Here is a 15,043-nt window from a genome sequence, read left to right as displayed (position 1 = left end):
ACATTACAACTGGGGCTGGTGTGGACTAGGGCACCCAGGGCTCACTGAAGTAGGAGGCTGGCTCTGGTGTCTGGACCCTCCTCTAGTTTTTCAAGGTAGATAGGGGAGCGTAAACCCTTTTGCTTTCCAGTCCCTTTGACCCAGAGAGAGTTCCAGCAGCTTTTCTACCATTTGTTGGAGTTCTGAGGCTTGCTTTTATAAAATAGTTACTCTTTTATTTTTTATTTTATTATTTTTTTCCCCACAGTGACCAGATGGCGTTTATTAATGTAGCTCTTGTTTCTCACTGCAGTAAATGTAGTAGAGGAAACAAGACTAAAAATATGGAATACTTCACGTCATCCTTGTGTAGGGACTACTTGATTCTTCTCTGTATCATTCCAGTTTTAGCATATGTGCTGCCAAAACAAGCACATCATTTCTCTTAAACTGCAGTTTTTTCCTGTGCACAAGACCAGATGAATGTGTTCCTTGGCCTTCAGTATTATCCTTTCTTCCCACTGCAGTTCACAGCATCGGGGGTGGGGGTTCCCTTTGTCTCCATATCTCTCTCCTATTCTCTTGTGCTTTTCTCTCTGTATTTTGTTGTGCAGAATCTGTTTAGTTGTTCCTCAGGTCCTCTTCAGGAGGAATTGCTCTATAATAGGTTTAGTAATTGGGTGTACTGCGTGGAGGGGATGAGTTCAGGGTCTTCTTCATACCTTGCCATCTTGGACTGGAACCCTTAACTGTGGTTTCTTGACAGTGTCAAGGGTAGTGCTGCTCTATTTTACTAGTAATTTTCAGGAATTTAACCAAGGTGTCAGGGTTTTTGCACTATGCGTGGGGCACATAGTTCTTATCTTCAATGGGGAAAAACTGAGAGCTTTTCCTCTATGGTCATGAACAAGACAAGACAGGGAGATCCACTCTCACCACTGTAACTTAACATAGTACTGGAAATCCTAGCCCCAGCAATCAGACAGCAAAAGGAAATAAAAGGCACCCATATCAGCAAGGAAGAAAACTTTCCCTATTTGCAGATGACATGATATTCTATGTAGAACACCCAAAAGATTCCACACAAAAAATTGCTACAACTGTTATATGAATTCAGCAAAGCTGCAGGATACAAAATCAGGGTAAAAAAATCTATTGCATTTCTATATACTAATAATGAAGTAGCAGAGAGAGATATCATGGAATTGTTCCACTTCATAATTACACCAAAAAACCATAAGATACCTAAGAATAAATCTGAACAAAGAAGTAAATGGCCTGTACTCTGAAATCTATAGAGCTCTGGCGAAAGAAATTGAGGATGATGCAGAGAAATGGAAAAAACATTCCATGCTCATGGATTGGAAGAACAAATATTACTAAAATGTCTATACTACCCAAAGCAATCTACACATTTAATGCAATCCCTATCAAAATATCACTGGCATTTTTCAAAGAATTAGAACAAACAATCCTAAAATTTGTGTAGAACCACAAAAGACCCCAAATAGCCAAAGCAATATTGAAAATGAAAAGCAGAGCTAGAGGCATCACAATTCCAGACTTCAAATTATATTATAGGGATGCCTGGATGGCTCAGTCAGTTAAGCATCTGTCTCTTGATAGTTCAAGCTCCACATCAGGCTCTACACTGACAGTTCAGAGCCTGCTTGGGGTTCTCTCTCTCTCTCTCTGTCTCTCTCTCTCTCTCTCTCTCTCTCTCTCTGTCTCTCTCTCTCTCACTCTGTCTCTGTCTCTGCCCCTCCCCTACTTGTGCTCACACAGGCTCTCTTTGGTGCTTGCTCTCTCTGTTGCTCACTCTTTTAAATAAATAAACTAAAAAAAAAAAAAACTGTTACTAAGCTTTAGTGATCAAGACAGTATGGTATTGGCACAAAAACAGACTCATAGATCAATGGACTAGAAGAGAAAACCCAGAAATGAACCCACAACTATATGGTCAATTAACCTTTGACAATGCAGGAAAGAATATCCAATGGAATAGAGACAGTCTCTTCACTGAATGGTGTTGGGAAAACTGGATACCAACATGCAGAAGAATGAAACTGGACCACTCTTTACACCATACATAAAAATAAATTCAAATGAAGGAAGACCTAAATGTGGGACAGGAAACCACCAAAACCCTAGAGGAGAATACAGGCAATAACCTCTTTGATGTTAGCCATAGCAACATCTTACTTAGATATGTCTCCTGAGGCAAGGGAAACAAAAATAAACTGTTGGGACTTAATCAAAGTAAGAAGCTTCTGCCCAGTGAAGGAAACAGTTAACAAAATTGAAAGGCTGGCTTAGGAATGGGAGATGATACTTGTAAATGACATATTTGATAAAGGTTTTGTATGCAAAATCCATAAAGAACTTATCAAACTCAACACTCCCCCTGAAATAATCCTGTTAAGAAATGGGCAGAAGACATAAATAGACATTTTTCCAAAGAAGAAATACAAATGGCTAGCAGACATGTAAACATGTAATACACATGTAAACATGCTCAACATCACTGATCATCACTGATCATCAGGGAAATACAAACCTACCATATAATGAGATATCACCTCACATCTGTCATAGTGGCTAAAGTCACAGGAAACAACAAGTGTTGACAAGGATGCAGAGAAAGGGGAACTCTCATTGATGAGAATGCAAACTGGTGCAGCCACTCTGGAAAACAGTGTAGAGGTTCCTCAAAAAGTTAAAAATAGAACTACCCTACCATCCACCAATACACTACTAGATATTTGCTCAAAGTTTAGAAAAATACTGATTCAAAGGGATACATGCATCCTGATGTTTATAGCAGCATTATCAATATTAACCAAATTATGGAAAGAGCCCAAGTGACTATTCTGATGAATGGATAAAAAAGTGGTATATGTATGCAGTGGACTATTACTCAGCCGTAGAAAAGAATGGAATGTTTCCATTTGCAATGACGTGGATGCAGCTAGAGTGTATTATGCCAAGTGAAATAAATTTGAGAAAGACAAAATACCATATGATTTCACTTATATGTGGAATTTAAGAAAAAATGCAGATGAACATAGGGTATAAAAGAAAGAAGAAGGGCTAACCAGAAAACAGACTGATAACAATAGAGAACAAACTGAGGGTTATTGTAGGGGAGGTAGATGGAGAATGGGTAAATGGGTGATGGGTATTGAGGGCACTTGTGATGTACAGTGAGTGTTGTATATGTTATAAATGACTGAAATTCTACATCTGAAACCGATATTACCCTGTGTGTTAACTAACTGGAATTTAAATAAAAGCTTAAAAAGAAAACAATGAGCTAAAACCTTAAAACCCTTAGAAGAAAACAAAGGAGATCTCCATTACTTAGGTTAGACAATGGTTTCTTTTATGTGACACCAACAGCACAAACAACCAAAGGAGAAATAATTACATAAAGTGGACTTTATCAAAGTTAAAAACTTTTGAGCTTCAAAAGATACCATGAAATAAGTGAAAATATAGCCCACAAAATGTGCCCAAAATGTGCAAATTATATGTTCATCAAAAGATTGTATCTTAGAACATGAGGAATTATTACAGAACCTCAGTAAAAAGACAACCAGATTTTTTAAATGAGCAAAGAATTTGAATACACATTTTTCTGAAGAAGGAAGAGAAGTGGTCAATAAGCACATAAAAGTGTTCAATATCATTTGGGAAATACAAATCAAAATCAAAATGACATTCTATTTCAAATTCATAAGAATGGCTATAACCCCAAAAGGTGGTGAGGATATGGAAAAATTGGAACCTTGACATATTTTTGTTGGAATCAAAAGATGATGCAGCTGTTTTAGAACAGAGTTTGGCAGTTCCTGAAGGTGTTAAGCAGAGAGTTACCAGTTACGATATGACCTAGCAAATCCACTCCTCTAAGTGAATATATCTAAGAGAAATGAGATGTGTTCCACACAAAAACATGTACCTGACTTCTTAATAGCATTATTTATAGTAACAAAACTGAAAAGAATGCAAATGTCCATCAACTAATGAATGGGGGAAAAGATGCTGTATTCATACAATGGAATGTTGTTTGGTAATATATAGGCACGAAGTACCCATCCATGCTAAAACATAGATGAACCTTGAAACATTATACTATGTATAATATGAAAGAAGCCAGTCACAATAGATCGTATTTTGTATAATTTGATTTAGACCAAATGTCTATTTAGAATAGGCAATTTTATAAATAGAAAAAAATAGATTAGTTGTCAGAGTCTGAGGAAATGAGAATGGAAGTAATTGCTAATGCAGATGGGTTTTGTTTTTAGATAATGAGATACTCTAAAATTATGTAGTGGTAATGGTTGCACATTTCCATGAATATAATAAAAACCTATCACTTGTATTTTTTTTTTGCTTTTTTCCTTTTTTTTTTTTTTTTTACAAATAGTTTATTGTCAAATTAGTTTCCACATAACACTCTGTGCTCATCCCCACAAGTGTCCTCCTCCATGCCCATCCCCCCTCCCCCCACATCCATCAGTCCTCAGTTTTTGTCAGCATTCAAGAGTCTCTCATGGTTTGCCTCTCTCCCTTTCCCCCACCATTTCCGCCCTTCTTCTCCCCCTTGTTCCTCCGTCAAGTTCCTCCTAATCCTCCTATACGTGCAAACATATGATATTTGTCCTTCTCTGCCTGACTTATTTCGCTCAGCATAACACCCTCAAGGTCCATCCATGTTGCTACACATGGCCAGATTTCATTGTTTCTCATTGCCATGTAGTATCACTTGTATTTTAAAAAGATGAATTTATGGGGCACCTGGATGCCTCATTCAGTTAAGTATCCAACTCTTGATTTCAAGTCAGGTCATGATCTCATGGTTTGAGGGTTAGAGCATGCCATCAGAGCAGAGCCTGCTTGGGATTCTCTTTCTCCTCTGCCCCTCTCCCACTCACTCTCTCTCAAAATAAATAAAAATTTTTGAAAAAGGGATGAGTTTATGAAATGTGAATTATATGTCAAAAAAGCTGTTAGAAAAAGAAACGATTATAAGAAAGATGTTAGAGTTGGTAGGGGTGGAGAATGGTGGTAGTGGTGGTTAAATTCACAGAGCTGTTTGCTGATGTGCATAAGGCATCGAGCACATAGTATGCACTCGATGAAATTATTTGTTGTACAGTCACTTTCTCAAACCATCTTTAGTCTGACAATGAGAGGCTGCTGCCTTCAGAATTCCTGAGTTTAGCTAAAGCCATGATTCAATGCAACAGGCAGCTGTTTTCTGTTAGAGAATGGTTTGGATTTGTTCCTTGGTTACTGGGTGAGGGTAGTGTCACTTTCCGTGGCCTGGATGAGGCCTGTGCTTTGGATTCAGAACGCTTCTTGCACTTGAATGTAAGAATGCATCAGGAAAGCACCTGAGGTATTTAGTGTGTTGAGACTGGGGGGAAGAGGCAGACCTTGTCGTGGAAAGTATTTCTTTAAGGAATTGGCCCACATAAATACCATTTCCAGGCCTGAGAGCACCATCAGTGTCCTTCCAGTGGGTACTACTTAGAAGGTGGGCACTACTTAGATAAATTTGGATCAGGGTTTCTAAGCTGTAAAAGATGAGTCATTCAGGCCAGGTCAGAGAACCCTAGCAACAGCATGGGGTTTGGGTATTGCTTTAGCATAAATAAATTCTTCTACATTTCTGTTTTCTGGAATTGGGGAGGGGATAAGATTGTTTAAACTTCTGAAGATCTTCTCACTATATATGTTGGGGTGTGGAAGGGACCAGGTGCCATGAAAAGGGGAGGAAAGACTTCACTGAGTCATTTAGAAGTAGGCCTCTTTTCATGGTTTCCTTTTTTACCCCTGTCTTCTCAGGACTGCACTTCTCCATGAGAAGAAGCCAGAGGAGGACTCATAAGTTGAAATTCTAAGCCATGCCTTGTGTAAGTTCAAATTTCTTCTTCCTCTTATTGTTTTTTGGGATATGAATATTCAGTATTATTATTCTGAATTATTATTGTTTTTTGGGATATGAATATTCAGTATCCTTATCTCCAGACTGCTTCCCCGAGTGTTTGCTGTCCTGCTCACTCCCCTTCTAATGAATGATGGGAATGAGTCGCAGGTCTTTCTCAACTGCCCCCCTCTTCTCTAACAGTATTTTAGGGATCCATTTGCAAATCAGGAAATGTATTTGAGGATAGCATAGACCCTCTCCTTTCAGGATGTGGCTTGATGAGATGGTACTACACATGAAAAATCTGGTCTTTCTCATTGACCTGGATGTCCTTAATGATTAAGATGAAAATTGGTGTTAGTCTCAGAATGTGGTGAGCTCTGATCTGTGATTTTAGGATTGGAAATGTGATCAAATGCAGGATTGAGGACAGAGAGAGAATTGTGTCAGGGAATACCTCAGAGATTAATACCAGTGACCGTCCATTTTGAAATTGAATAATATGTAGAAGCCAAGGGCGACATTTGTGTGAGTATAGCTCATCTTTTATTAGCTTTCTGTTGCTAATAATAAGCAAAAGTGTACAGTGAGCAGTGATAAGTGGTAAATATGATCAGCCACATTATTAAATGGTTGAGAGTTTCAGAAACAGCTGTGAAGAACATTAGAGGAGGAGTGCAAACTACTGAAAAATAAGAAAATGATGATAATCTTAATATGGAATATTATGTAGGCTATAAAACTGTTATCTATGAAAGGATTTTCCTGCACTAGGAAGACAGAATATTATTATGAAATTTTTCTGAAACTTGACTTGGAAAGAAATTCTGAAATTATATGTAAATCTCATTTTCTAAGGTAAATATTTTAAAAGACATTTTGGAATGTACCCATCAGGTTTATTTTTTCTTTTCTCTCCCTCCTCCTCTCCTTCTAGCCCTCTCTTTTCCCCTCTCTTCTTTTCTTTTCAGTTCTTTAAAGGGAAAGGAGAAGAAGGAACTTTGAGTTTATTTGAGGATTTGCATGTGTTAGCACACATTATTCTATTTAATCAGAAAACTGCTTACGGGGCACCTGGGTGGCTCAGTCGGGTAAGCGTTCCACTTCAGCTCAGGTCATGATCTCACGGTTTGTGGGTTCAAGCCCCACGTTGGGCTCTATGCTGACAGCTCAGAGCCTGGAGCCTGTTTCAGATTCTGTGTCTCCCTCTCTCCCTGCCCCTCCCCAACTCGTGCTCTGTCTTTCTCTGTCTCAAAAATTAAATAAATAAAAAAAAAAAGAGGTCAGGGGCAAGATGGCAGAGAAGTAAGGAGCTCCGTACTTGCACTCGCACCCATACCTCACACGGAAAAGATCTGAAGCCATTGGAAACCTTACGAAACCTGAGAGATTGGGAGAAAAAGGATTCAGAATCCACTGAGAAAGCCTTCCAACGTGAGTGCGAACTGGGGAAGATAAAATCGGGCCGGGATTGGAGACTCCAGGGTCGGAGGCGATCCCCCTCTGCGGGGAGTGAGAGGGGAAAAAGAGAGTCCGAAATAGAAAACCTCCGCTCGGGACATAGAAAGACCGTGCTTGCCAAATACCTGCACGCCAGGTCCCCTCACTCCCAACTGGTCCCGGAGGGGCTGCGCGCACAGACTGCTTCTTTGTGCTGGCTCCTGGCTGGCTGCACTTCTAGAGTAGCGGCGCGGTTGCCGCCATTGTCCTCCCGGCGGGCTTGGGCCCCTGGAAGAGCTGCGCGCGGACACCGGGCGTCCACGCTCCTGGCTGGCTGGAACTCCAGAGGGAAGGCAAAGAGCTAAAAACTGGGAGATTTGCCCGCGAGTTCGTGTTTCGGGTGACGAGACATAAACCTGGTTTTTCTCACTCCATTGGGCTCCCTGCACCCGGCAGGCAAGCCCCGCCTANGGCCATGTGTAGCAACATGGATGGACCTTGAGGGTGTTATGCTGAGCGAAATAAGTCAGGCAGAGAAGGACAAATATCATATGTTTGCACGTATAGGAGGATTAGGAGGAACTTAACTGAGGACCATGGGGGAGAAGAAGGGGGGAAATGGTGGGGGAAAGGGAGAGAGGCAAACCACGAGAGACTCTTGAATGCTGAGAACAAACTGAGGACTGATGGATGTTGCAGGGGGGAGGGGGGAGATGGGCATGGAGGAGGACACGTGGGGATGAGCATTGGGTGTCATATGGAAACCAATTTGACAATAAACTATGTGTAAAAAAAAAAAAAAGAAGAAGAAGAAAGGTTACAATCAGAAAGATTCAATAAAAATTATTCTTGAACATTAAAACAAACAAACAAACAAACAAAAAATCTGTGCTTACCTGGCTTTTGTTCATTCCCATTGCTATGCTCAAGAGGCTATGAGTAAGAGTAATAGGAATGTATAGAAATTGTTAAGGTGCTCCGTATTTCACATTCACTTCCTTTGTATTACTTACCCACACTGAAAGCTTCCAACTTTAACATATGTGCTCATTGTTTTGGCCCCTTTATGTAATACTTTTTCCTTCCTTTCATTACGTGCGTGTGTGCGTGTGTGTGTGTGTGTGTTCTCCTCTCAATTACTTCTAAAAAAATATTTCTTTATTTTGCCATTAACACTTGGACTTGTCATTCCAGAGGTTGGTATTGTTCAAGGATGTGGCCATAGACTTCTCTCAGGAAGAGTGGGAGTGCCTGGACTTGGAACAGAAGGATTTGTATAGAGATGTGATGTTGGAAAACTATAACAACCTGGTCTCACTGGGTAAGTTTGGTCCCAGTAATTCCACTTCAGTCTTTGTGAAATTAAGGAAATGTTTTAAATACCTAGCTGAATTTCAGATCCCTGGTCCCAACTAAGTAATTTGTTGCTTATAGACTTTAAAATGGGCAGCTCTATTGAGTACCTTAATCTTCTCTCTTCTTCAGATATTCTTCCTCTGAATCTTTCTGCAGTTGACCTTCTTCCTTTATGAACAATGGGTTCAATTTTATTCTGGATGAACAGAGAATAACCATATCTATTTCCATTCATATAAGCAGGATTTTCCATTTCTAAGGCAGATGTACTCTCCTTATTAAAGCAAGGAAAAGAGCCCTGGAAGGTTGTACAGGATGTGACAAGAAGTCAGAGCTTAGGTGAGTAAGAGATGGTCAAACAAGGGGAGGCCATTGTGGACAATAGTCAAATTGCTTAATTCATTGGCTACAACTTTGAGATATTAGCTGAGCAGTTCTCCTCAGAGACCAAACCAAGGCCTATGGAATAAAAGCTTGAACACTGGAAGGTAAAATTGTTTATCATCAGTTACCAAACGAAACCCCTTCTTACCCCACTTAGCACTTCCTTTCTTTTCTTTCATACTCACCTATATTTTCAAACAGGGAAAAGCCCTCCTTCTTCTCCTGTGATAACAGTTGTACCTATGTTTTTGATCCATTGAAACTTGTACAAGTCTTTATCTAACACATATTCTTAAAAATATCCTCTATAGTCTTAAGTTTTGAGTGAACAAGAAAAATTGCCTCTCCTCACAGATCTTTCCTAGCAGAAGAGAGAGTTACAAATAAGAATGTAGAAGGAAGGAGTGATAAATGTTATGAAGTAAAATAAAAAGCAGGAGGAGAATAATGGAGTAATGGGAAGAGGTGTTTTATAGAGAGTGGTCAGGGATGGCCCTCTGAGGTGCTGACATTTGAGGAGAGAAATGACTAAAGTCCTGAAGTAAGTCATGCAAATCCTGAGAGAAGAGTGTGTAAGGCAGAGGGAGTAGTCCTTGCAAAGGAACTGAGTTTGATGCTTTTGAGGATTAGTAGATAAACAAGTGTGGCTGGGATGAGTGAGGGAGAATAAACATTGAAAATGAGGTTAGAGAGGACGTGGGGCTGGGTCATGGAAGGACTTGTATACCATGATGGAGAATTGGGATCATGTTGAAAGTATGATAAGAAATATTGGCTGATTTTGAGCAGGGGAGTGATGTGATTGAACTTGTTATTTTCAAAGATTATGCTGGTTACTGTATAGAAAATAAAATGGGAACAAGAGTGAAGCAGGAAGACCAGTTCAAAAGCCATTTTTTAGTCCACATTAGAAATTATGGTGGTTCAGAGGGCAGTAGCTTATAAGTGAAGGTGACATGAAGGAGTCAGATTCTGATCAGATTTTATCAAAAAAAATTTTTAAATGTGTATTCATCTTTGAGAGAGAGAGAGAGAGAAAGACAAGAGGGTCAGAGAGAGGGGGAGACATAGAATCTGAAGCAGGCTCCAGGCTCTGAGCTGTGAGCACAGAGCCCGACACAGGGCTCAAACCCATGAACCGCAAAATCATGACCTGAACTGAAGTCAGAAGTTTAACCAGCTGAGCCACCCAGGTGCCCCACATTCTGATCAGATTTTAAAGGTAGTACCTCTTGCTAATTAATTAGAAGTGGTATATGATGAAAGAGAAATCCACAGTAACTTCTTAGATTTATGCCTGAGCAACTGAATATCTTTTTCTTTTTTAATTTTTTAAAATGTTTTATTTATTTCTGAGAGAGAGAGAGAAAGAGCGTGAGCAGGGGAGGGTCAGAGAGAGAGGGAGATACAGAATCTGAAGCAGGCTCCAGGCTCTGAGCTAGCTGTCAGCACGGAGCCCAACAGGGGCTCGAACCCACGAACTGTGAGATCATGACCTGATCCGAAATTGGACGCTTAATTGACTGAGCCACCCAGGCGCCCCTGAATATCTTTTTCTTAGTTAGGAAAGACAGGTATTCAAGAGTTCTGTTTTGTTCATGATACTTTAGGGATCTCTATTAGAAATTGGAAGAAATCAAGAAATGACCTAGAAAAAAATAATACACATACAATTAGAATTTAAAACTTGGAAGAAATATTATGAAGTTATATAATAGTTAAAAAAGAGAAGGACCCTAATCCACTCTGTATTTTAGTTAGAAAGACGGGAAGTTTCTGCAAAGGAGACTGAGCAGGAATAGCTAGTGAGCTAATAGGAAAATAAAATGTGGTATCTCAGAAGCCAAGTGGAAAAAGGTATTGAAGCAAGGGCAACATCTTTGATATCAGGGAACATGAGTAAGTTGAGGACTGAGAATTGATCACTGAATTTGGTAATGAGGGAAAAGAAAGCCGTAGATTGGTTCAGATAGAAGGGAAGAGAGGGGAAATGGGATGGAATATAGTATAGGGGATGATTGGAAGAACTGGAATCACTTAGACCAGAATTTTAGTGCCAGCTTTTGTCTTAAGCACATTACTTTACCAGACTGATAAGATTGTTGAGAAGATTTGGAATACTAAATACAAGTATATTATACTAAGTTCTCAACAAGAGATATTTTTATGGAAGAAAAATTAGTAGAAATGGAAAAACTACACTGCTGCATTTTGAAGTGCAGACAGAAGATTTCACTGTAGAAACTTCTAAATAGCTCCAGTCAGAAAGTAGAAAACATTCTGGGGCTACTCTATTCTGTGACTACTATATAGCCAAGTTTTTCCAGAAGATTTCTTCTAACTAAATATCTTTTGATTCTGTGTGCTTTCATGATATCCACTAGCAACACTTTAAGCCTATACTGACTCTAATTTGGGGTATTGTAATACCCTTCTAAATGGTTTTGACACAACAGCCAGAGTAATGTTTTCAAAAATATAAATCAGATCACACAATGATAAAATGAAAACTAGAAAGCCCTACCTAGTCTAGCTTTGGAATGGTTTTATACCCTACCTTAGCTACCTGTCCCCTTTCTCATTAGATTCCAGCCATAGTAGCCTTCATTCATTATCTTAGATTCATCTAATGTCTATGTATCTAGTATCTGTACTCTACGCCCTTACATCACTCACTCTGCTCACTAACTGCTATGCTTCTTTAGGGTTCAACCTATATATCATTATATCTTGAGAATTCTTTCCTGACCTCATTCTCAGTAATGATCTTTCAGATTTTCTTATGGTAATTTCCAAGCTATAATTCTATAATATAGTAATCCTAGTAAGACCATCATTCTTTGGCTGCAACACCATACATTGTTGTCTGTAAAGGAGATCAGCAGAGCTCTATGTGCCTCTTATTTAAGTGAGCCTTCAAAATCTCTTGTGCTCTTAATAAGACTATCACCTCCATATAGACCTCCAGCAGAATTTAAGGAAAACAAGATCACTTCCTGTATTAACATGGCAATATCTTTCTTACCACTAGAACTGTCTTCATAGAGACCAATGTCCATTAGCAAAATTATCCACCTTCTCCTTAGAAGTTATTTAGGACTAATTCCAATTTGTCTTATGTCTTCAGTTACTTCACTCAGGTCCAGAAGGCCAGTCTTTCCAGGGCACCAATCTTCAGCTGAACTCTTATCACATGCAGATTTATATATCTCCTGAACAAATTTCATTCCCCACTCTTTCTTAACACCCAAATCTCTTCCACCTTACTGTTTGAAACTTTATAAGAAATATCTCATATTATCCTCAGCCTCTTTTAATATTCCTTTCACCTTTTGTCTTCAAATGAACATTTTAGCTGTGCCATGAATATACAGCGTTCCCTTAGAGCACTTGTTAATGGTTCTTGTTTTGTCTTCTTCACAGTCCATTATTTTCCATTATCAAAGCCCCCAGCTCCTTTAAAGCACTTTAAAGACTGAACCACCTACTATGTGTTCTTGTTCTATTATTTACCAATTTCCTCTCCTTGAGTAGACTGAAAATCAAAGCACTTTGCCCACTAACTTTCTCTCCTCCACTACACCTGTCACCATTGTTGGTGATTTCAGCATCCTTAGAATAATGCAACTTAATTCTTAATTCCTTAATTTCATTTCAAATTATCTTTCTCCTCCAAATTCCTTTATTTATTCACTCCCATAAGTGATATATAAACCTTGTAATTACCAGCCCAAAATCTGTTTCAAACATTCACTCTCTCTGCAGCTCCTTTTTAACTTTTCAACTTATTCTTGTACTACCACTTCAGCCTACATAGTGTAATGTCTTCCATACTTTTGAAAAAATTGTGCTTGACGTTACATTTTTCATTCCATTACTCTGCTCTCGATAGCTATGAATTACCTCTACTTCCTTGCCTCCCGTTTTCCCTTGCCTCTTCAGCTACAGTTATGGCCATTGCTGAGTGCCTTTTCCTCCCTGGAAGTTTTATAGCATGCCCCAGAAATTGCTTATTTTAAAAAATAAGATTGTAACATACTTCATACTTTAGACATAATCCCTTTGATCTCTAATTGATGCCAGACTCATATAATAATTTTGTTATCTCTTAGTCTAATTCTTTGTATGGATTGCTATCTCTTCAATTCTTGTTCTGCCACACTAGGCCAACTCAACCTTTTTGGTTGAAAGGAGACGAATATAAACATCAGGTTCCAAATTTGCTCTGGACCCTCAAAGGGAGAATTAGGGGAATCTGGGGTTCTTAGTTACAGAATCTTCACTTAGGTAGTATTGCTAACATTTAGAACAAGTAAAACTATGAGCCACATGATTTTTTTAAATCTATATTTAAGGGTGCGTGGGTGGCTTAGTTGGTTAAGCATCCAGCTCTTGATTTAGGCTCAGGTCATGATATCACAGTTTGTGAGATAGGGCCCTGCTTGAGATTTTTTCTCTCCCCTTCTCTCTGTCCCTTCCCTACTTGCATGGATATGTGCTCGCTCTCTCTCGCTCTCTCTCAAAATAAGTAAATAATTAAACTTAAAAAATCTATTCTTATAGTGAAATATATGGGAAAGTATATAAAACATATGTACAGTTTGATTAACAACCACCCATGACAAGAAACAGAACACTGCCGTCACTCCAGAAACACCCTATGAGTATGTATATTTATGACCTATGTATACAGTTCTAAAATGTATTGTTTAATTTTGCGTATTTTAGAATATAGGTGAGTGACATCATATTGTACGTGTTCTTTTGTTTCATGCTCCTTTCATTCAATACTGTATTTGTGAGAGTCATCCAAAGGTAGCTCTAGTTCATTCATTTTTTACAAGAATTCCATTGTTTAAATATACCAGAATTAACTCTTGGCTATTAATTTTTAGTATGTTCTTAGCTAAAATTTAGGTCATTTCTAATTTGGGCTGTTTATAAATAGTGATGTTATAAATGTCACTTGATATGCTTACTCATGAGGTTTTCTGAAATATCTAAGAGTGAAAGTGCTAGGTCAAAAGATACATGTATCTTTCATTTTACTAGATAATGCCAAACCGTGTTCCAAAGTAGTTGTACCAGTATACAATCCTTGTCAATAGTATATGAGAATCTGTACCGCATTCTTGACCACACATAATATTGTCAGATTAAAAAATTTTTGCCTATCTAGTCAGCTGATATCTGTCATTGGAATTTTATTTCCATCTCCCTGATTACTAATGAGTTTGGGCTGTTTTTTAATATATTTATTGACCACTTAGAACTTTTGTAGATTCCTGTTGATATCTTTGACTTATTCTTCTACTGGGTTGTTAGTCTTCTCTTACCGATTAGATGGGTTTTTAATATATTATAAGTACTGTATTTGTGTTTCAGATACCTTCTGCTGTGTGCCTTGGGTTTTCACCCTTTTTTTAGAATCTTTTGATGAATAAAAGTTCCTAATTTTTAAGAAGTAGAATTTATTCATCTTGTCCTTTATGATGGATATTCTTTGTGAGCTATTTAAAAAGTCCTTCTATAACTTTAATTCATGACTATATTCTTCTATATAATTATTTTTTTTTTAAATTTTAATGTTTCCTTTCACATTGAAATTTTTTAAAATATTTTTTTAAAAATTTATTTCTGAGAGAGAGATAGAGACAGCGTGAGCAGGGCAGGGTCAGAGAGAGAGAGAAGGAGACACAGAATCCGAAGACAGGCTCCAGGCTCTGAGCTAGCTGTCCGCACAGAGCCCAACGCGGGGCTTGAACCCACGAACCGTGAGATCATGACCTGAGCAGAAGTCAGATGCTTAAGCGACTGAGCCACCCAGGCGCCCCACATTGAGATTTTCATCCTACCTACAGTTGATTTCTCTCATGGTGTTTGAAATAGGGGTCCAGTTTTTCTAGTTATCTTGGCAAGATTAATTGTAAAGTATATTTTCTTTCC

At 38.6% G+C, this 15,043-nt stretch overlaps 1 protein-coding gene and 1 pseudogene across 2 annotated transcripts in view; one reads left to right on the top strand and one right to left on the bottom strand.

The window, feature by feature from the left end:
• The window catches only part of LOC144239610 (uncharacterized), a 36,965-nt gene that overhangs the window by 6,376 nt on the left and 15,546 nt on the right, over positions 1–15,043 (top strand). For both annotated transcript variants that reach the window (XM_077773723.1, XM_077773722.1), the window contains exons 2-4: positions 5,836–5,903; positions 8,552–8,678; positions 8,957–9,052. In XM_077773723.1, the coding sequence (XP_077629849.1) occupies positions 5,895–5,903; positions 8,552–8,678; positions 8,957–9,052 (232 nt within the window). In that variant the 5' untranslated portion in view covers positions 5,836–5,894. The remainder of the gene's footprint in view (positions 1–5,835; positions 5,904–8,551; positions 8,679–8,956; positions 9,053–15,043) is intronic.
• On the bottom strand, positions 318–414 carry LOC144239765 (U6 spliceosomal RNA; annotated as a pseudogene).

The sequence above is a fragment of the Crocuta crocuta genome, unplaced genomic scaffold (assembly GCF_008692635.1).
Source record: "Crocuta crocuta isolate KB4526 unplaced genomic scaffold, BGI_CrCroc_1.0 scaffold267, whole genome shotgun sequence".
Taxonomy (NCBI): Eukaryota; Metazoa; Chordata; class Mammalia; order Carnivora; family Hyaenidae; genus Crocuta; species Crocuta crocuta.
The sequence above is the reverse complement of the archived record's forward strand: the minus strand, read 5'-3'. Positions and strand labels throughout refer to the sequence as shown.